This window comes from Rhopalosiphum maidis, chromosome 3, assembly GCF_003676215.2.
Source record: "Rhopalosiphum maidis isolate BTI-1 chromosome 3, ASM367621v3, whole genome shotgun sequence".
NCBI classification, from domain to species: domain Eukaryota; kingdom Metazoa; phylum Arthropoda; class Insecta; order Hemiptera; family Aphididae; genus Rhopalosiphum; species Rhopalosiphum maidis.
In genome coordinates, this window is record NC_040879.1 from 54,858,791 (window position 1) to 54,884,117 (window position 25,327).

The 25,327-nt window shown below is 28.9% G+C and overlaps 1 protein-coding gene across 1 annotated transcript; it reads right to left on the reverse strand.

The window, feature by feature from the left end:
* Window positions 1–18,473: 18,473 nt before the first annotated feature.
* On the reverse strand, window positions 18,474–20,463 carry LOC113558824. Its single transcript, XM_026964383.1, has 4 exons — window positions 20,272–20,463; window positions 19,232–19,341; window positions 18,940–19,075; window positions 18,474–18,873 (listed from the first exon to the last, which is right to left on the reverse strand). Exons 1-4 carry the CDS (start codon window positions 20,410–20,412, stop codon window positions 18,619–18,621), a joined length of 642 nt encoding a protein of 213 aa, XP_026820184.1. The 5' UTR covers window positions 20,413–20,463; the 3' UTR covers window positions 18,474–18,618.
* Between the last annotated feature and the right edge of the window lie 4,864 nt (window positions 20,464–25,327).

A 25,327-nucleotide genomic window follows, 5' to 3' on the forward strand; every position in this document is an offset into this window, starting at 1 on the left:
CGTAAACTATTTTTTTACTTACGTCGTAAACTTCGATTTCATAATGTATACTACTTCTCTAATCTTCGGTTTTTATTTTCTAAAGGTCATATTTAAAAATAGTTTTAAATTATGTTTCAGTCATAAATGCATTTTTATCGGAGCATCAATATCCGGACCCTATAACATGATATTATTATATTATTATGATTGCACACAACGCCGTGTTTCGTGTATATATTATGCATATACATATCGCTTCATCTACACATTTTAATATCTATATGTTTTTGACCTGGCGCACTATCAACAAGTGTTCTCAAACGAAGCGTAAAAAAACAGATGACAATATTTTGTAACAATAATATCATCGCTGATAGACAGTAAAGAATATAATCCACCGCCGCGGCCCCGGGAGAACAGACCGCTGTACAATAATAATATAGTCTGATTGAACGGAATTTGATTTGCTTAGCGCCATTACGGTTGCTGGCCCGCACGTGTCTCTGTCCCACTGTTGTAGACGTCGTGGGATATGCGTCACCGCCGTAATACCGCAGCCCGCGCGACCACAGAGTGAACCGCGTTGGAATCGTACGGCGACGGCAGTGCCTACGTACATGCTATTATAGCAAACCCGCGATTCGATTCATTCGTTTGTGCCGCACTCGTCAAACAGAGTGCATGGTAATTGTATATGATTACGTATTGTACATAGCCAATGTACAGTGCGAATAGATATTCCGAAAAAGCGTTGTTCTTTTTGTTCGCCACTACCTATAATGTACAGACGTGCGGCTGAACAATAAAATATAATAAAAATCTTTGGACCGGCCTCGGGAAAATTGGACTCGAAATGAAATGAGGCCACCGGATATTGTACTATAATATGTCAACTGAAACATAATACTTTGTACTTGTATTATATTATATACTTTGTTCGGATATTGTACATATTTTTTTTTTTTATAATAAACTAATAACGCGTACAATCCTATCAAATCGACTACAAGTCTATATATGGTAATACGAACCTCGAAAAGTAATCAAATATGAACATTTACTGAAAAGTGATAAGGTATCTGTTTACACGGATGTTTTCGACTGCGTTCGTTCGATATTTTCGTTCAAATTTCAGTGATGAATTCAAATATTTATTTAATAAAATATAATATTATGCTGGCGACCGATATTTAATGAACTAAACAATCAATAATTAATGTTACAAACGCATAAAAGAAGAATATTATTACAATATTAATAATAGCGTTTAAATCGCTTATGAACAGTGGTGGATACGAGGTGGGGATGATGGGGCAATCGTCCCCCCCCTTGGACCGTATTTTTTACGTTATTTTTATATTATAAAATTGAGCCGAAGGCAGATACTTTTATTTTGTTGATACTACTAATAACACATAAAGCATTATAGTTGGTAAAATAATTCAAATAATTAGCCTCCAATAAATTACAGGTTATAAAAAAATAGGTAATATAATTTTTTTTTAATTCGCCCCCCCCCCCCGCTTGAGTGACTTCTGGATCCGCTGCTGCTTATGAAACCTAAAAATAGAATCATTGGTAATAAATATTGTATTATTATTATACTCGAGCCCTCTCCGATCCCGTAACGGAAACAAAGAATAATTATAAATATTACAACCAGGCTACAGTGTCAACCAGATGTTTTAGTAGGCCCAGAATTTATTCGTATCACGTACAGACGCAACCAAGTTGCTCATCCTAATTCCTATTTCGTTTTTTTTTTTAACTGTATAGCCACCGAAATCTTTACAACAATAAATATTTTTATAATACCTACGTGACGGCTACGCGTGTACACATGTGTTACGTTCACGGTTATATTATATACGTTTTACAGTTTCTCATTTCAGATATAGACTACGGTATTAATAATAAAATATAATATTTTCAGATTTCGTTGTTTAGGACTGAGTATTAGGTATATTATTATACGCGCAACGTATAATACAAAAAGGGACGGTGGAAAATGCCTGCAGGCGGGTTCAACGCAGTCAAACGATTCCTTGAAGGGTCGATAAATACAAAGATATGATGATAAATAAAAACATTTTTCATTACGGTCACCGCCGCCCCCGTTTTTCTCCTTAGCCAAACCGGCTTTTTCATCTTTGACCGTAAGCACATAATAATATAATAAATTACATACAGACAGGACACATAATGCAATTCGACACAAAAATCTTTTGAACGACCGCGACGTCACAGAAAAAAAAAAACGAAACGAAACGAAATAAACGTTTCTACATATTTTGTACGTACAAGAACACTGCTCACACCGACTAAAATATTTATGGGACTGCATAGTTGCACAACTATAATATTATACACTCTATATAATGACGTTATAGCGTACATTCTACAACGACCCTAGTCGGTGTTTCGCCATATATTATACGCTATAGCACCTCCCCGCGGTCATGTGTTGGGTCTGTCGAAATTGAGCGGAGAGCACGACCTCAAATAAAAATTAACACATCTGTGTATTGCGTGTTTATAACCGGGTGGTAAACCCTCCCGATTGTACACGAGATCGTAACTCACATTATTTTTAAACCCAGTAAACTTTCTCGGGTCAAAATTATGTTTACCAGAGGCCTAAATTATGAATCCCACTCGGTATTGTTTTGAATTAAAAAATCAACGGAACAAAGAAGCGGTGTTATTATCAGTGGTGTTGATGATGAACTCGTTTCGGTTTATAAACAACCAATACGACCGTTGAACGAAAAATTTAAAATTTAAAAGTATTTTCAATTGAACTAATATTTTATTTATTTTATACTAGTATCTATATAGGCTATAGTCTGTAATCCCTATAATTAGGTACTTGACTGTTTTGAAATTTGTATGGCTATATATTATTATAAAAATGATATTACTGATATTAGATTACATACAATATTAAATTAAATTATAATGTACGAATAACGTTATTACCTACCCATAGATTTTTGCTACTCATGAGAGCTTATATATATATACATTATACCTCCCAGGCCCAGTGTTTCGGTAATTACTAGAAGAGATTAGAACGATATATATCTCCTCTCAACCCACGTCTATTTTTTTGTAATTTATAAACTAAATGTCTAAGTATAATATATGTACCCTATATATACACGCATTATGTTATACGCATCTATAAAAATAGTGAATATTTATAACCTTAGTGATGTATCAAAATTAAAGATATATTCACAGATATGTGTGGATATAACATATATAATTTATTATAAAGGGACGTGTTATTTTATTACACTCAATAAATATACCACTGACTTGGTTAAAATAAACTAAAAATACACACGAATACGCCAGCCAGTGCAATGCAAGCTTGTCATTTCAGTTTTTTTGGCTGTCAGCGCCATAATGTTTGCAGGTCAGTTTTAAAATCATTAACAGACCATCATAATTATATAGGTTGCATTATTAGCGGTATATATGCCTAATGCCTATAACAGTAAATTATATATTTAATGGGCAGATAATAAGATACGAATTACATATTAAAAAACGGGAATGTAATTTTAGATTTTATTTTATTTTTAAAAACATTTTGAATAATAAAAAAAAATATTAATTTTCCTGATTTCTTAATGACTTGATTTAATGATTGTCCAGTGGTTGTAATTTCTAGGTACAAACGATAAAATTATAGCATGTGAAAATTATCTTTTTACTATTATTTGCTCTTTAAATTTTAATATTTTACTTTTATCAATTTTCTTTTGGTAGTTAGTCAATTTTCAGACTACAAAAAACTGTATTTAAAGATAAAAATAAATATTATATAATATTCAAAATGAAATAAATGTATATATTGTTTTAATATTAATTCTAAACCATATATATAAGCGTTTTATTTTTGACATTTAAAAAAAAAAAGTGAAGCGGAGTCGAGTACCTACTTAATTTATGCCAAGTTGAGTGACTATTTGAGATTGAAAAACTTCTCGAGTGTCGGTCGAGTACTCTTCATAGGTTAGTAATACTTCAGTTTCACTATTTATTTATTTTTATTTATAATCATGAGTATTTAATTTTACTCGACTTATATCAAGTATTCAAGTATATTCCATTATTTTTTTTAAATATAAATGTAAACATTTTAAATTTTTTAATATTTTTAATTAAATAAAGGTAAAAAAATAAAGATAAGTAAAACTTTTTACTGAATTATTTAATTTTGTTCTGTACCTTTATAATAATATAGGACAATAGCAGAATAAACAAAATATTCTAATATACCTACAACCTACTCAAATGTTGAACTTTACTTAATTTAAAGAATTAATACCCGACTTGACTCGATTTCAAGAATGAACACTTGCCTAGCTCTATTAAAATGTGTAATATATGTTTAGTATATAATAAATTATAATATTTTTTTGCTAATATGCACACAATTTTTTTTTTTTTGTTTTTTCCGTGGTTAAATTGAGATTATAAAATAAATAATACATTTTAAAATAACGAAAAAAAGTATTTTAATTTAACTATAGTCACAGATACTCTGTATAGCTTTATCAAAACACTTTTACTAACTTTAATCGAGTGCTTTACAATGTTGCACGAAACAATAGGTACCTAATCGTACACCGTCGTAAATGCCAATATCCATACACTCATTGTTTGATACAATAATAATAAGATATAAATAACAGCGACAAATAATACACAACGATGTAGTCTTCATTGTCATAAGCGTGTGCGTAACGGATGTATTATAATATTACCTGTAGAAGCATTACTTCGAGATTATAATATTATTTCCACGTGTCCGCGCTCGACAACGATAATATATACAAATATTATAATAATGTTACGGAGAACACATTCATAAAAAAAAAAAAAAAATGAAAAATAAAAATAAGACACCGTCGACCCGTCTGATATAACGTATTATAATTTATATTTTATTATTATCATATTATCATAAGTCCTTGAACTCTTCCGTCGTTACGACGATTTTAATAATATATACAGCCGAATAGTCGATCATCGCAGCCAGATATATCATACTATTATATTGCACATTTACCGTGTTATAACAGGTAGGCATATCGAGTACAAGAAAAACATGAAACGCAATTCTGACAGCATAATTAGACGCGATAATTATATAGGTTAACGCTGCTATTAGCGCTCTTACTGCATTTTCGGGTCGAAGTGCAATCGCCAAATCATTCTTTGGTACAATAGATAATTATTTAATTAGAATTGAGTTTTTCAAGAGTTTCACATTTCACCAATTTATTTAGGCCACTCATTTCGGACGGATTCGTTTGAATTAGGGACACGGTGACCTGATGACAGGGTGAATTGTTAGCATATAAGAAACAATCTTAAATAATCCTAAAAAATAATTTGTTAAGAAAATAAAAAAAGACTTCTGTCACCTAAATATATGGATCACATTATTTTTTAATAACTTCCACCTTTAATATATATATATATATATTATGGTAAAAAAATAGACAGACATTAATGTAAAATCACATATAAGGTTTTTGTTAATATAGGTATTTACACTTCAAATTTAAAATCAGGTTAAAATAAAAATATTACGTCCCCACAATTTTTTTGTAAATTAATATTTTATAATTTGTTTTAAAATATACTTACATACAAGTTATATAGTTATTATTTTTTGTAAAATTGCATTCATTATGATTTTTTACTTTGGTAATTTATTTTTCAAACAATATAACTTAATAATTATTGAAATACTATTTATATTCAAGAATTTAAAATTAACACGAATACTTTTTATTATGATCTAAAAGGATGTTTTTTTACCAAGCTCCCATCATAATATGATACTTATATTGGTGGATTAGTCTATATTTTTTCGCGAGGAAACGAAAAAAAAAATAATGTATACCGACTATTATTTGACTTAGCCTCTTGTCCTGCATTGGTATCTAGCCATTATCGACGTACCATTAAACTTTAATATATGTTTATCACTCAAATCATTGTTATTAATTAATTGTCGCCATTAGGCATTAGGTATAAAGAATTACGATAGAACATATTTTGTTTGATAGAAAAAAATGATGAGTCAAACTGTTGTAATGCCGAATCGAACCGAATCGAACTATTTACTATACTTAGATTATTTTTATTTTTATTTAAAATCAATATTTTATTAATTTTTTTTTAATTTCTTATTTTAATATTTTATAAAAAATATTTTAAATGTATTAAAAACTTACAAAAATGTACAATTTATTTGTATTGAATTTAACACACTGCAACTATAAAATTTTAATAATTTCAATCTTTTTGTAAAAAAAAAAATGCTGAGTTTAAATTTTAGTTCGATAAAAAAATTTAATAGTTCATCGGTACGGTTCCGGTTCGTTTTGGCGTCATTCATATAACTGCACGATTTATTGATAAATATCAACGTGTGTGGTATTGTACGGGTTGTAATCTAGAAAATATGCGGCATTAAGGTTTAAAAATGTGTGGTTTTGAATTGTGACCTTTTTTTGAAAGTATACGGTTATGACGACTGTCGGTTCGTTTAAATAATTATAAGTTTGGTTCGGGTTCGCAATTCTTTGACAATACATATTTTTTGGTTCGAATACGGTTCGACGCCAAAAAATCGGGTTCTACTCATTACTTAAAAAAATATATTAATTGGGATTATTACTGGATAGGCAATTACTAATTATATTATTATATAAAACGTATATAAGTCATAATTAGCCACAAAATATTTGTATACTCATTTTACTATTAAATATAACACAAAATATGTACAATACTAGGACTTGAGCCCGTTTAACTATTTAGCTGAAATAAAAGTTGTGATATTGTTACGATGTTATATTACCGTAAAAATATTTGGTTCATACTAATATTATAACATTATTATTATCACATAAATGATAAAATGTGTTACTGTAGCCAACTAACTTGTAAGTTTTATGCACAGTACTTGACAATATACCGTTTACTATCGAGAAAATTGAAGAATCCATCGCGGTGATTTTTCAATTTATTTCCTTTAAAAGGTTTAATTCGTATAGATATCAGTCTAAAATACTATACATTTAAATAGTTGTAAATAATAAATCGTGAAAAGCCTAATTATTTTTAACGAATTCACAATGATATTCTGTGTAGTTATATTATTGAATATCACTAATTGAATAAACATAATAATTTACATATGATTCATAAATCTTATAACAATAAATGAACTTAATTTTATTTGAATTTATATAGCTGTACAGTGTTTCAATGAACAAGACGCTATAGATAGTTGATTTTTGTATAAACATGTATATAGTTGTGTTAAGCAAAAAAAGAATGATAAGCGCAGTCGTTATTTTTAAAATGACAAATATTAAAATGATTCTGAATATATTTATTCAGCAATTTTATAACAAAATCTACCAATTACAACATTTAATAATATGTATAAAAGTAAATATTTTCTCGTGATAACGCATTTGTAATTATTTTTTATTAAATAGAATAACTATATAGGTATGCATGTTTTTTCGTTTTATTTTTGAACATTTAATGTTCAAGTTGTACTATGATTTATGTAATTACTGATATGGTCTAATTAATGTTAATGATATTGTTATTTATTTCTGAACCATTAAATTTTAGTTCATTTTTATCAAGAAGCGAACATACGAACTGTTGACCTAATGGTGTTTACTAAAAGCTATGCCTATGGTTGCTTATACAAATATAAAAAGTTATGATTTCTAGTAGCTAATATTGTCTCATCTATTCAAATAAATTCATTTACATAAATGGTACGAAATATTTGTTTCGATTTTATTTTAACGAGACTCTATCCAACGATATTATGTGTGTGGGTACTATAAAATATAATTGGAAGAATATATACATTTAAACATAAGCTCTTTATTATATAATATTATAACACTTGGTATAATTTTTCCTATAATAATATTATTATCGCATTATCATCATGAAATTTCGTAGCGTGTAATATATTGTATTATATTATACATTGGTATATAAGTCGTTCGTTACACGAATACAGTGCGTCATAAATATTAATTTGGTATAAAATAAGTGTGTCGTAATAACGTGAAACGATGTGAATTATAACCACTTGGGCAGGTAAACAACTACAAGTAGAATTTTATATTCAACTATTATACTGCATAATGCGTAGTGATTTGGATAGGGATAACACTCCAATAGTCTTATTGAATGCGCCGGGTCTGGTTTTAGGCTCGTTAACAGTAGACAAAAAACAAAATTATGTATATTTTTTTATACACGTAATAATATATTCATTATTCAATAATAAATAAAATGGAAAACACGGACCGATACGACGAGACCGAAAACAACACGCTGCGCAGTGCGTATGCATTAACATAAATCAAACATGACAAGCCACGGAGAGCAGGTGGTCCTATCTTACATATATTATTATTATTATACTTACGCAACCGCCGCCACCGAATAGAATTAAAAGAGCGGGGACAGGTCGCCGCAGTGACACTTGGAACATTATTATTTAGGAGGCCCGTATGTACATTGTACATATACAATATATTATATTGTTTTAGATTTTCCTCGCCCGCTGCACATGCACGCTTTTTAATATATACTTTGATGATGACGATGACGATGATGAAGGCAAATTGTTTTCTACGCACCGACTTTCTAAATAAATATACGCGCTCGGACTACGCTTTTTATATACGCGAGGTACACGATTACAATAAAACTGGTGTGAACGACGACGAGAGGTTGTCAACGGGCCTAATAAACGGATAGTTCCGTCCTATAGGAGTGGATTCTATGTAAATCCGGATTATCCGAAACGTATATAGCACTCGAAAATTCCTTTACACGATATATCTGTGCCCGTAAATACAGTCGTATCGTGTTACCTAAAACGGGATTTCATACAGATAGTTATTAAAACATTTCCAGAACGATAAATATCAAAGCAAAATACAATAAGTCGCGGAACTGTAATATATAAGTACTATACTATACATGGTGATTTTTTAAGTATGCTCACCCCGTTATTATGCTTAAATTATGCATGAATTCAAATTTTGATTTTTACATGGTTTCAAGTTGTTAAAAAACAACGTTTTTATTAAAAAATTATATTTTTAAATGTTTTTTATCTTTATATGTTTTTAAGTTTTTTACTTTTTTAAATGACAACACAGGGTTTTAACTTCATATTCCAAAGCAGGAAAATGTTCTGAGTATTTTTATACATAAAAATCGAATTTAGGGCGAGTAGTTTATGAGATAAATGTTTGTCCACTACTCCACTTGTCTAAACATTAAATACGTTAAACTCATAAACTACTCACCTTAAATTCGATTTTTATGTATCAAAATATTCAGAAAAATATTCTTCATTGGAATATGAAATTGAAACTCTATGTCGTCATTTAAAAAAGTAAAAATATAAGGATAAAAAATATTTAAAAATATAATTTTTCTAGTAAAAATGTTATTTTTTAACAATTTGAAACTATGTAAAGATCAGAATTGTAATATATGCATAATTTAAGCATAACAATGGGGTATGTTTAAAATATCACCTTGTATATATAGCGGGGGTCACCGACTAATCTCTTTTGAGTTCCGTTTTGAAACTTACCGTGCTGGATGCGGCCCCTAACAGTTTTAAAAACTTACACACGTTAATAAATCATTTTTATTTTTAATTAGTGTTTATATTGATTTATAACATTTGTTCAATTCAGATTAATTTAATTTTTTTGTCGTAATATAAATTTTACGTGAAACTTAGAAGATTTTAAAATCTACTCCGCGGATAAGGGTCTGTAAAAAAGTGTTCGCGGTCCCGATACGAACCTCGGACCGCCAGTTAGTGACCCACAGGTATATAACAGGTACCTACTATATAATAACCTTTGAGCGCGCTAATTCGAACAGTATCCATCGATTTCAACAATAATGAAGCGTCGATATTCAATTCCTCTACTGCAGGTAGTTTTAAAACAACCTATGGATTCCGGTCACCTACTAAATTTGCATGTGGCCATCCCGGTTACTATTTAACTTTAATAATTAATTAAAAATTAATTTACATTAAAAAAAATATTTTTTGAGATGTGCTGATGGAATAAATAATAATACAAGTACAAGCCAACGAATGTATTTATTTCCAAAGACACGATGCATGTAAACAATAATAGAATATCAATATCGTCGGTTTAATTTTTTGGAAACTATTTCACACCTATCATAGGTACATAATAAATATATATCGTATGACCAAGATTACACTTGTATCCAATAGTGAATAGTAACCTAAATAAAAATAAATCAGGTACCAATAATAATCATTAATAATTATTAATTAGATAATGATTAAAATAATATTATAAAATATAAATAATAATAAATTATGTCGAATTTTAGATTTAAAAGGAACGATGAATTTATCGATTTTATAATAATGTGTTGGTATATGTTTTTTTGTAATTGTCATCATCTTTTGGAGCAATGCAAATGCTTAGAATTTTAACTTTAAACTTTAGAATCTTTTTTGATAAAAAAATGAATCAAGTTAGTACTTTAATCCCTGCCCACAACCAGTTCCGCAAATTTTTCTGTACATGATATAATTTTCAAAATATTTCGTATCCTTTTGAGTTATTCATAACTATTTAATATTTTCAGTATATTTTAGTAATTTTCAATTATTTTTAATAAAAACATATCCATTTGATCAAAAAGCTTAACAATTTAACACAAAAGCCTTCATAACTTCATAACTTGTTATTATAGTTACCTATTTTTCGTTAAAAGTCTAATACATTTTGACAAAATTATTCAAAACTATAAAATTTTGTAATTTAAAAATATGATATAAACATATTATTATATTAATTAATAATATAGTTAATGCTATGATGTTTTGCGTGGAAAAATTTAAAATAATTCAATTCATGATAATGGTAGGTTAGATTAGGTTAAATTACTTCAATATTGATTTAAGTACATAATAAAATATTGGTACTATATAGGATAACAAACTGTCTTCGCTCAAAATCACTTTTCGTATGCAATGATTTATTATCGAATTCAAATTTAACACCACATACATTACACTATTACAGTGACTTATTCAATGGCAAGACACTTGACTCGTTCTGTACACAAGACCGATTACCTATTTTTCCTTTTTTTATAAATAATGTTTTCAACATTTTGAATAACTGTCAGCTTTAAGTAATATACTTATCAATAAAACTATATATCTTGTACATTATCAATAGTGTCTATGTCAATTTAAAAAAGATTGATTAAATTACGATTTGTAATTTTTATTCAAAGACTCTATATTCCCCCATACTTTGGAGTTCCGTTAAACTTACAATTCAAAATTAGGCGGAATCTTTTAATCTTTAGGTTATTTTAAAAATTGCTATATTAGCGGAATCGATACCGGTTAAATAGACGCACCTTTAACATTAATAAAAATTATTGTTAGCTGTAATCGATATTTTACGAATTTATTAAAGCCTTAATAAATGCATTAATAACATATTGCATTAATTTTAACGTTTAATCGGTTCCTGTTGTTTCTGCGTCCCATATACAGGTTATACTCTGACCCATCAAAACCAATAGTGTGGCCATCAGGTTCTAAGTGAAAAACTGTTATATATACTAATGCATTTAAATATATATTTGTTATTTGTAAAGAAAAAAAGTATGGTGATTATTTTTTTGTAAATATTTACAATATGATAAGTATATCATACTTAATACTTGAACCAACATCCGTTGGTATATTTACATATCGTATTTTAAATGGATATTTATCAATCATTGTTAACTCTAACTGTAAAGTAAAATCTAAAATACAAGTCCAGTCGAGTGCAGGAAAATAATAAAAATGAAATCAAAACATATAATAGAGACAATTTAAGGGGGTAATTTAATATCAACTGAAATATAAATTTTGATTACATACACCATACCTATAATAATAAAAATATAAAATTAAAAAACTGAGTTTATTGTCACGTCTATAAAATCTTTATGAGAGTTACTGACGCTTATATAGTTATAAAGTTATAATCGTGCTACCCCGATAAGAAAAGTAAACATTTGAAAATAATATATAATGTAGGTAGTAGGTGCACAATATTAATTTATTATTCTTCAAAATTGAATCGTAAAACATACTATGAATATAATATAAGTAGTTTATAATATTGAATGGAATCCGTGTAATTGAAATTGTTAAATTAACTTAATAAGTTCAAAATAGATCTTATATTTTAACTTAATTTATTATAATTTAAATGTTGATACTTAGTCACCAAAATATAATTTGTTTCAAAATGTTCTCTTTGAAAAATACAATATACATGTACAATAAATTATACCATTTTATATTAGCATTATGTTGACGAATCAAAATATCTAATAAAAAAACAGTTGCATTTTTAATTATATTATATTTTATATGCTTTTTGACTTTTGAAGATCACTCTCGTACTTAATGGCGTATTGGCATGTCCTCTATAATACCTACCTGCGTAATATATTCTATAACGTCTTTTATCAGTATACAGGATATACTGGCTTTATATATATATTATAGTCACCAATTAATCTGCACAGGGTGAATAGGTAAATATAAATATTTAATTAATAAAGAAAAAAAAAGGTTGTACAAACATTTACGATAATTTTTGGTAAGTACCCAGGCAGATTTTTAAAACATTCATTTATTGAATTACCTATCTGCGTAAAAAATATTTGTACAGCTGCATTAAGCGCATGTGTTTTATTATTCAAAACCCTAAAGTACACATTTGTATAGAAGTACTTGAAGCGGAAGCACATAATATGATGATAACGTCATGAGTGCCGTTATTATCTTGTATTAACATACTCTATACATGAAGTTAAATGAATTATCTTTTTTTCCATTTGTCAAAAAGTCTGAAAAATAATTAAGTTAAATACTCGCTCGGTATACACAAGTTCGGAATTCAAATAATTTAATACATTCAATTAATTTTTGATCCTTTTATAATGTATATACTACGTCTGTATTATATAAACTTATTTATAACAACGCGTGTACCAACAATCTCAATAGAAACAAAAAACAACAAATTCAATAATAATAATAATAATAATAATAGATAAACCATTAATATGACATTCTTTTGAAATATGATTAACATGTTAAAATAATAGTATGCGCTTTATTATTGCTTGTAAGTTGTTTTTATACCTCCTGTTATGTTTTCAGAACACTGAATAAACGAAAAATATGTTGCCATGTTGGGTTTGATAAAAGCATACCTAGTTAATCGAGACTATTATAAATTAGAATCATAAATTTTTCCCAATGACCGTTCTCTCGTGTTTACTATTTGATCATAAAGTTCAATCGTGAAAAGTAAACATGCAATATTTGATTGTTTGACTGAACACAGTTAATTGTCCGTGTTTGCCAAATAATACAATTTAAATTATCACGATAATGAAAACATGAACAGACCAATTATTATGTAGAATAAGTTTTTATTTCAAATGTCGGATTAAAAAATCTGATTACAATATAAAACATTTTTATTAGCAGTAGGTATTTTCGAGGTTTGAACTTAAATTCTATTAATTATTTTGCACGTTTGCCTAAATAGTACAAATTATTTTTTGATTATTATTAAGAATTATATTGTATTATTTACGGAAGTGCGCATAGGAACGTAGGATATACGACTAAAATTTGCATGTACCTGTACGTGAATAGAATAAAATAATCTCATTGTTTCGATCCTTCGAGGTGAAATAAGTAATAATTACATTACATTTACATTTTAAAAATTTACTTCTCTGCGATAATATCTGTGTAATACCTTCTTATACACCTATTGTCTATGTACTGATGGCTTGTAATCTTTTTGAAAAAAAGCACATTTTATGACTCACAAAATATTACCATAGAGTCTCGTAGCCGTTAACGTAGTTAAAATTAAACTATATATAGATATATTATATATTATACAGTGGCGGTTAAAAGGGGGTCGATAGGCGGGTCGCCCCCTTAGGATTTGGTTTTTTTAAATTTAGTATATCACTGACCCAACAACACCAACCTATCTACAAATATTCGAAATTTATGATTGATAGAAAAATATTTTTCCTTTTTAACCGCGGATAATATTTTATATTAAACGTATATACTATATATATATATATATATATAATAATGCTATGGGGTGGGAGAGGGTTGGTTTTATTTTCGCCCCCTCTCCCTTGAACAACATGTATAACCGCCACTGTATATATAGAATACATCTATATATGTGTATATGTGTGCTTTTTTTAATAGATTTGTCTTCGACTACCGATAAGCCTATAACTATTCTACAATTCAATTATATATAAGTATACAAGTTATCTATATACGATGATCAATAATTGCGCATCTGCGTCTTGCTATTACGATAGTCATGAACGTTTTCTCGAAATTTCGATGTTCTACGGTACTCGTTTAAGTTAAACACGCATGGTTAAACGTTTTCGGTCGATAGAAAAACAGTCGACGCTCACGGCATACATTGATTGAAAACCACTACAGGTCTAATAGATAACACTATAGAATTTAACCTCACGTGCACCACTGATAATTATTAATTGACTTGATTCCTATTCGTTTACATTTATGCGTATATACAATATACAATATAAAGTTCATAAAATTGTCTTTACTAGAACTCTTCATTTACTATACTATAGCTAACTAAACTAAAAAGAAAAAAAAAACAATGTAGTACATCAAATATTACTAATAATATTATTACTATATATTATGCTAATAATCGACGGGTTATATATCATTTTAAGTTTTAAACTCCCAAACAACGTATTACAGTTTATAAAAGATTGTTCTACGAAAAAAAACAAAAAGATTGAAGTCAAAAGCTAGGTACCATTTTTCAAGGTGTTAATAGACAAGTTAATGAAAATAAACTATCTAGAGTTCGTCAAAATTAGATTAGTGTTAAGTTATAAGTTAATAGTTAACCAACAATATATTCAATACCAAAATAACTTAATAGAGAAAAATATTAACTTGCCTTAGTTAAAATGAATTTATTAGAATTTTTTTAGTTTTCATTTGGGTCAGTGGTCAAACATATAGAGATTGCTGTGCGATTTTCAATAATGCGTATACCTAACTTAATATTTTATTAAAAATAAATTCTATTACTCCTTCTTATTGCACAGTAGCTGTTATAATATGGTTTAGAAAATTGTGGATTAACAGCATATGTAGTGTCAATTAAATTATTTAATCGAATAATATTTATTTATTTGTTTATTTTTATTTAAAATCATCGTACCTTTAGAGTGATAAAGCATTTTGGAGACATAGCACATAGAAAGCCGACACGGATTTTAGACTATTCGTATGAAGACGCCATAGGTAATTACGGTGGTGGTTAATCGATTCAATGATATGTTATTTTCATATTTTATTTCTGTTTTTACATTATGCCTCAATGGTTGAGTATTAATTACAATTTAATATGTCTAATCGTTAATTATTAATATACGCCTAAAGACAAATTTATTTCCTAAATTCTTGGATTTTACGTGCGTACGGTCATCATCTGTGTATGTATTACTGTTGTATACGTATACATTTGTTTGATTTATTTTTTTAAATCGTAAAACGTTTATTTTATTAAGATCGCTGCACGTCTATGATGCGTATAATGTTCATCAAATGTAAATAAGCGCGCTGCAGCACGCATTATAGATAAAAAAAAAAAAAAATTAAGGTACATCACCGCCGTATAATGTATACGCTTAAATATATTATAATACCTATCCGACATTCTAATATACTGTACATAATAGAGGTATCCTATACCGCACTAATGGATTTTCTGGAAACATTTATTAACGTTTTACGAGATTGGTTAATGGTCGTATGGGTATATAATATTACATAATATATAAGTTCTCAAACACGGTTTTAATATTTTTTGATTTTATAATTGAACCGGCCGTCCGATCTCCCTGTCTACCTGTACCCGTATACCGCCTATGTAATATTATATGCCTAATATAAAAGTCGAAATAAATCCTACGTATCTATGGCATCTTTACTCAAGAATTTTCCCACAACGCGTGTGTCTTGCATAGACGTCGTAGTACACACCGCCGTATACACACTATAAAACACTATATATATATCTATACACGCATACATACATACGGTACTTACTTATTATAAGCCTAAATTAAACTGTCAAAACGAGTTTCGAGTTTCATCGGAGACCCGGCATCGTTGAATATAACGTTGGAGAGCAAATAAGTTGGAATGTTTTTTATGTTTTTATTTTTTTGAGAAATACATACATACGTAATAAAAAACCTGCGGACACCGATTACTTCAAATTTCAAAATACTTAAAAACACATTAGGAACTCGATAGATCTCATTCGCTTTGCAATCCGTAATGGTTTTTTACGAAAACAATACAACATTGGGCGTGCATAATATCGTGGACGTAACTATAACAAATACAGGTAGGAAATATATATATTTTATAATATATAGTAGCTATATAATAGGTATTTAATATAATAGGTGTGTGGTTGTAAGTTTTAACATTTTAGGTATCTATAAAACATGAATATAATACCGATGAGTGATGAGTATTGTTACCAAAACCGAGCACGTCCAGTAAACGTATAGTTGAAAATATCAAAATATTTACGCGTTTATGCACTTAAAATAATATGCCCCAAAGCATCGGGGGATCCAGTGAACGCCTCGGGTGGTGCTTTTATTACAAATTCGGTTAGGTCCTGGTCACTATAGTGAGCAATCAAAGTTAATTTCCTACTCGTCGCATGTAATATTTAATATGACGTTGCGGTTGTTATATCGGTACGAATACGATCTCTTAATAGTGGTTGCAGTGAAAATATAATTGTTGTACCAATACAATTTTTAAGTATGTTTTTATTTAACCAAACTCGTTTAACACTAACTTTGCTGTGTTAAAAATTTACAAAACACGTATTTAATTTTTTAATATAATATACTCAAATATGTAGGTATTTATTTGGAATAATAACTAATGAGAAATTATTCAAAATACAATTTTCAATATATTACATCCTAATCTTCCTATTATGATTATTAGGTATATGATGACGTTATCAAAAAACAACAACCCGTTAACCCTGTGAACTCTCCCCCACCACCCGCAGGTTCGGATTTGAATAGGTAGGTATCTACTTTAAATAAAGAAATAATTCAATTTAACAAGCAAATCAATTATTTGGTTCAACTACCGCTATTCTGTATAATACATTAATAAATGTAATATAAATGTAATATACATAATAGCGCAAATAATAATTAATAGTTATAACAGTTAATATAGTCAAAAATATTTAAAAACAAATTAGATAAAAATGCACACGTTTTCGACCACCTATATTAATAATAACATTTAGCTAGAAATATTTTATGCATATCATTTGTTTTTAATAAATTATATAATATCAAATAACACGTACTTAACTGTCATTTTATACCTAAAACAAAGAGATATTTTTCCCACATATGTGTAAGATATATAAGACCATATAATATTATTTATTATATAATATGTGATGTGTATATTTAAATTTCAAACACTTTTTTATTCAAACAAATATTGAAATAGGTAATTATTATTGAAAATCATTTTAACATTTTTTACCAATAAATTACTAAATTATAGTTACATTAAGTTATTTTAAACATTTGTAAACAGTTTTTAATACATTTAAAAAACAGTATCCGGTGCCATTTTGTAAATATTGTAAATCAAAGAATAGCCTTAGACAGAGCGTTTAAAAATTAGATAGACCATATTTTATAAAAAAAAATAATAAAGTTACTTTAAAAAAGTTAATTATTAAGTTCTAGATCTTATTTGCCTTCATCAAAATTATCCGTAATTGTTTTGAGTTACAAAAACTTAATTACATAATTAATTAAAATAAATAATGACGTTTTAACTTAATTATACATATTCAACTCTTTTAAATGTATGTAAATGAGACTTGATTCATATAATGTTTATCTTAACAACAAATCAATTATATCCATAACATATATATGATTACTAATCAAACAATAAGTTTATATTTTTAAAACAATACAAATAATAAATATTTAAATATTCCATACTGTAATAGTTAATAGTGAACACTAAATTAGATCAGAAAATCATTACAATTTGGCATTTACTAAAATATAAACAAAAAAAAGAAATTCATATTAATTTTAAATAGGTATTAAATTTAACATGTAACATAAAATTATGAATAAATCAAACGCCAATTGTTGTAATGGTTATAAACTATAGATACCAACAAAAAAAAAAAAAACACCTGATCTTAACGACTTCTCTGTCCTAATATTTATTTATGACTCAGTAATCAAAAATAATTACAAAATGCAATTAGCCAGTAATGGTATTGAAATTAAAAACGTGGTAATAATAACTACAAAAAAATATGGAATCAAACAGAAAAAGTAAGTTTATTGATAGCTTTCACGAACACCGGAAAGTTCATTCAATTGTTGATTGATTTCAGCTTGGATGTTCTCCATAACGCTATCGGCAATAGATACAACGCCAGACATATCGATAGGGCCTTCAGCAAGAGGTGGAAGATTGATGGTTGAAGGTTCTATCTTTTGTAAGTATTCGGCATTAGGATCCTTGGGTGTTCCAAAAACAACAATACTTAATACCGAGAATTTCGCAATCACAATCAATCTGTTTGTCCATATCTAAAAGAAAAGCGTAATTAAAAATTAAAACAATTAAAAATCAAGTTAATTTTATGACTCAATCACCTCATTTTCACACTCAAATTGAGTATTTTTTTTGGCGTCATAGTTGAATACACCCAATTCAACATTTGCTGCAGCATATTCTTCATCCACATTGTTGCATTGAAATGTAATCTGAATTTGCCCAGGATCGGTTCCTCTGAAATTTAAAAATTTAAATATTATAAGAAGCAGTAGCGGTTTATCATATTTTAGCTGTAAAACTATTCTAATGGACTGCGGAACACGTAAATAATTAACCAGTAACCACTTAACTCTTGAACTATTCATAGTTAATAAAGAATACTTTGTTTACCCAATAATGATTCCTCCGTTTGCAGATGTCGAATACATTGATGGAGAAAGAATAGTGATATCACTGATGTTCACAGGTGTCTCAAAATTGATTACACTTGAAGTAACATCCTATAAAAATTAATTATACATGATATTAAGTTATATTAAAATACAAAATAAAATACGTAATACGTAAATACGGGAAAATCTAAGCATTATCGTTGTACGTTTGTTTATAAATCAAAATTTATTTTCAAAATAAGTATTTAGCTATAATAATAATAAGTAATTTCCTATTCAGCCTAGAAACCAAAGAGATGCTGCCGGATCGTTATATTAACTATGAAAAAAATAAACGACAGACGGGCGCAAATAACGATATAGGTAGTTTGTCATACAGTCTACTACGAAATCGGTAAATAGAAACGAGTAGGTACTACATCGGAAAGGTCGATCAGTTTATCCCACAACCTTAACTAGTAGACCCATCGACACAGAACCGACCCGTGTGCATGGCGCCCATTTGAGGGACACCCCCCCCCACCCATTTAAAAATAATATCAACTTTATAATTTAATAAATATTAATATAGTGTTATTACTTAATGACTTGGACTTCATAAAACGAAAAAATGTACAGTTTTTATTTACCGATAACTAATAATACATTTGATTATAATTTATATTTTCGATTTTCAATATTTTCCTGTAATTTATATAATTCTTTTTAATTAACAATGATGTACCAATACAAATATTAATTATATAAATAATTTAGCATATAATTATAGCATATTGTATTTTATTATTTTTATATATTGAAATTATATTACGCTTTTATTTAGCTTAAATTTTTTCGTTCCCTCTCCCGCCCCAAACTTTTAAAATGTTACCTAAATAAAAAACCTTTTAACCCAAATGAACAAAAAGTCAGTCATACGCGCTTTCATGGTGAACCAGAGAGGGCCTTTGACTAGCGACGAGCAGAGCAACAGAACAGCGACGCGCGGGGTACTATAGTATAAGTAAAGCGTTATCTCGGCGGTCGTTTCTCACTCACCCTAGCTACGACGAACGAGTGAAAAATCGTTTCGGAGGCCAGCACGCGTTTCTCAGACTCTTTTGGCTTGCACATGTTGTTGTGCGATGTGGTTTTGTCACGGAGCTTTTTCAACCTTTCGGACCGACGCTGATTAAGCATTGAGGGAACTCGGCGGATCGGCGACGGATGCACAGTGCGTACGGTGTGCGAATGAAGTGATTACTGACTGACGAGCGGCGGTCACTGCGACTGCTTCGACCTTCGGCGGCTATAGTGAATGACGACGCGGGAGCAGGTCGAGGACCGACGCTCGTTGGACGGTCGACAATCGGCGGCGGCGCAACAGCTAGTTCCGGGACCCCGGTCAGTGGGCCGCAATCGATGACGCCGCGGCTTCGGGTTGTCAAAGTATGGCTTGTGATCGCGTCCCGGGGCACGTTTAGCACCACTGGAAACGTGGATCACGGCGCACGCGTGTGGGTGTCTGCGCTGGTAAGGCGGCGTTCACATTGGTAGGCTGCAGACGGGGCCCCAGCCAGACGTGCGTCACGACGGAATAGGCCTAGACAACGAAACTTCACCGCTACTACACGCACCTCGAGCGCCGTCTGTTGGAGCCGCTCGACGTGGGCCCCGAAAAAAAATGTGTGGGCTTTGTCGTCGTCGGACGCGTATATAGAGTCGACTGCAGTCGTACTTGCAGTCAGTGGACGCAGATGGGTTACACGGATTTGCATCGACTATAAATATATATATATATATATATTATTTATCTACTTATCATTTATTAATTATTAATCTAGAGCACGGATTTGTATACATTTACATATTTGTTCTAGTTGATCGTATAATATGCTAAGCGAGCACAAAATTTGTTTCACGACATATAATGATTAAAAAAATTCACATTTTTGCATATTTAATTGTATATTTTATCTTTTAGTGCAATTTTAATGTTGTTTTTTTTTTGTTTTTTTAGACATTTTTGAAATATATCGTACACTATTTCGTCTATTATAATATAAGAAAAAAGTATTATATTTTTATAGTTTCGATTATTATCAAAATAATTTAATAGGTATACTTGTAGGTATAAACGGTTTTCCCAAATATGATCTTAGATAAATAGTCAGGGAGATAAAATATATAGGTATACTAAGATGACGAAATTGATGAGTGACAAAAAAATTACCTAAAGAAAAGTAGATAAGTATCTATAGCAGAGTTCCGTAAATTTTTTGAAATATATTGTATTAATTAAATATTCAAAAAATAAATTCTGTTATACTAATTTTTATGCACATCTTTATTTTTAGCGCATAAAATTTGGTTGGTTTTTAATGTATACAATTATTACCCGTAATCACGGTTTAAGAATACTGCAAACGATGATTTATTTCAACAACAATTTCCCAATATTACGTTAATCGTACCGACGGACTTACTATAATGCCTACGATTAGATTATATTCCCAAAACTTATTTATTATAATATTACTCGAGATCAATCTAGCGGTCAATACTCGAAATCGTTGCACGTCATCACGATTATTATAGTGCAGTTGCTAACCGTTACAAGAGGGAGCTACATGTTAACAATATAGTTGGTGCGCGTACGGAAGCGCTTCGCTTTTCCTTTTACACAGACGCACAGTACACACCAACAATCACTTTCCACGTACTTGATAATTGCTTTTGCCCATATTGATCTCCTTCGAAATGATAGGTATCGGTGTATTCGGTATTTTATAAAATGGTCGTGTGTAGATAGGCGGCGGGTGACTGCGCGTTTATGTAGTTTTAGTAACTCTTGATGCGATCTAGTGGATATATTAGATTAATCTTTAGAGAAAGTAATAATGCTTAAGAGGATGTCAGCGCACTGTTTGTTTTCTCTCTCTAGCCCACGCGCAACATGGACAAAACGCATTTACGTAGTCTGAGTAGAACTCGCTCAATTTTGATTCTAGAGTAAATATACCTATAATAAAATCAAATTTTGACGATATTTCTGAGTACAAGACGATGAGTTTTTTCCATTATTCCCAATACAACGTTAATTATATCGTTTAGAAATAGCTATAAATTACAACATTTTTAAATGACCTTTAACTTTTAAAGATTTTAATTTTTTTAAAAAAACTCATCGTCTTGTACTCAGAAATATTGTCAAAATTTGATTTTATTATAGGTATATTTACTCTAGAATCAAAATTGAGCGAGTTCTACTCAGACTACGTAAATGCGTTTTGTCTATGTTGCGCGTGGGCTAGAGAGAAAAAACAAACAGTGCGCCGACATCCTCTTAAGAGTACGTCGCACACGTATGTGTTGTCTCCGTCTTACACACGTACGATATAGGTAAAATTCGTTTACGCAGTCTTGAGTATAACTCGCTCGATTTTGATTCTAGAGTAAACATACCTATTATGAAATTAAAAGATGACAATATTTTGGAGGACTAGATGATGAGTTTTTACCATTATTTCTAATATAACGTTCATTATAATCGTTTAGAATTAGTTAAAATTTTAAAATGTTTAAATGACCTTTAACTTTTTAAAATTTTAATTTTCTAAAACAAACTCATCCGTCTTGCCCTCCAAAATATTATCATATTTTAATTGTATAATAGGTATATTTGCTCTAGAACCAAAATTGAGCGAGTTAAACTCAGATGGCGTAAACGCGTTTTGCCTATGTCGTACGTGTGTAGGACGGAGACGACACATGCGGTTACGACGTCCTCTTAATGTTCTAAACAAAACAGAAAAAAAATGGGCAAATAAGTAACTTTTAACCGGTCTGCTGTACAAAGTAGTCGTCGGGTGTACACTGCAGTCATCGACTAAGTTACTGTAATAGTGTAATGGAAATGGATGTATTAAACTGAATTCAACAAATAATTGCATACGTAAATGATTCTGAACGGAGATGGTTTGTCTGACTACATTACTAATTATTATAATATCTACAAAATAATCTGTACGTTTTCATGATTTTGACAAATTTTGTTAATACATTAACTTAAAACACTTACAAAAAAAAGATCTTGCTTAAAGTTTGTTTAATTATTTTGATAATTTCACCAAGTGAAAAATAAAGAAATTAATTAATAATTTTATAATTTTTATTATGAATATTAATTTAAGTAAAAGTAGAATGTTTTAAGATCAATACAAATACAATCAATATTTTTAAAATTATAACTGAATAACAAAAATTGGTTAAGTTAACATACATTTTTTTTAAATTTCTAGTAAATAACATTAAGATATTGTCTTGTATCAAACTTTCAAATTTAGGTGCTTACACTTTAAGATATTATTTATTTTTAACTAAAAAACAATTTGTAAATGTTTGTGTTTTTATGATTTTTGTTAAAATTTTGACTACATAGATACTTATTAAAATAAGTTATGACTATATATTTTGGTTATTTATTAAGTATTGAAGTGTAGTAAGAGAAACTAATAAGGCACTTGCATTCAATTATCAATGGTTTTTAATTTTTTATCCAAAAATTAGTCGATATCTATAATAAAATAAAACAACATATTACATATACTCAGGGGCGCAAATAGTAAAAATATTTAGGGGGGGGCTCAAGCCCCAAGAAATTTTTTTTTAAATTATAATATGTTAGTACATATTTTTAAGGATACCTGTATTTCTTCAATTCTGACTTAAGTAGTTAAGTATCATACATACAACACACATATAACATAAGTATTAATATTATAGTAATACAAATTTATAATTTTATAAATAAACCGATTTATTTCATTAAAAAAAAAAAATAATAATTTGTAGTTAAGTAAGTAACACAATTGAACATAATATACAAATAAATAGGTAAGTATTTATTTTAATGTAATTGTATACGTCTTTCAATTTTTTCAAAAATATTTAAAATGTCTTCATTATTGATACTAATGTCATTTTCTATATTCAAAATACTTAAATTACTAAATCTATCTTGATTCATACAAGTACGTAACCATGTTTTAATACGTCGCATAGCAGAAAATGATCTCTCACAGGTTGCTGTACTTACTGGAAAAGTAATAGCTACTTGAAACATTTTGGAAATATTTGGAAATACTTTACCATCATATAATGCTAAATGCTGTTTAATTTGCTAATTAGTTAATAAAAAAAAATTTCTTATTGGTGTAAGGAAAAAATGTCTAAGGTAAACAATTTTTATTAAGATTAATACACATAATATAATTTTTGAGGGGCTTCGAGTAATTTTAGGAGGCTAAGCCCACTAAAGCCCCCCCTTATTTGCGCCACTGCATATACTTATTATTAGGGTTAGGATGTTTATAATTTTGCTTATTTCTTTTAGGTTGTCCAATAGCTCCCATTCTTCTATGGAAATGTGTTCCATGATATATCTATATTCAAAATATCAAAATTTTATTTTGCATATATTGCATATTTTACCATTTTTAAATTATTTGAAAGTGCACAATTTGTGCTTTTTCTATTTTTAAACGCATATATAACGGTTTTTGATGCAAAATACTGAAAAATACCGTAATTTTTTATTTTATTAGCTGAATCTGATATAAGTTTGATTATCTGTTTTCTACAAAATATTTTACAAATAATCACTTATTTATTATTGAGAATTAAATATGGTTATATGTTATACGCGGTAAAGGCATCTACTTAAATATAATTTTCGAAACTCTCGTCAATTATCAGTCAAAACTTATCGTACATAAATGCATACATATTAACATATTCATACAATTTTTAGTGCATAAACATCTTAACCTTTACGTATTATTAATGTAGTTTCCTAAGATTTTAGTACTTTAACATTATTAAACTTCCTAATCCTAATTTTTAATAGATCACTTTATCAACAATTTCAAACTATACATACATCAAACTTAATCTTTTTGTATTAGTTGGAACTTCAATTTATCTATAATTAATACACATAATAGATACCTATCAATTTGCTTGGTTACTTTGTTATAAATTATAACATTCAATAAAAATATGTCTTATCTATATGACCAATGACCATATACGTAGGTATATGTATTAGTGTATT

Coding starts and splice junctions, on each gene's coding strand:
- LOC113558824 (XM_026964383.1), bottom strand. CDS start 20,412: ATGCTTAATCAGCGTCGGTCCGAAAGGTTGAAAAAGCTCCGTGACAAA. Junction 19,342..20,271: donor ACTCGTTCGTCGTAGCTAGG/GTGAGTGAGAAA, acceptor TAATTTTTATAG/GATGTTACTTCAAGTGTAAT. Junction 19,076..19,231: donor AACGGAGGAATCATTATTGG/GTAAACAAAGTA, acceptor TTTAAATTTCAG/AGGAACCGATCCTGGGCAAA.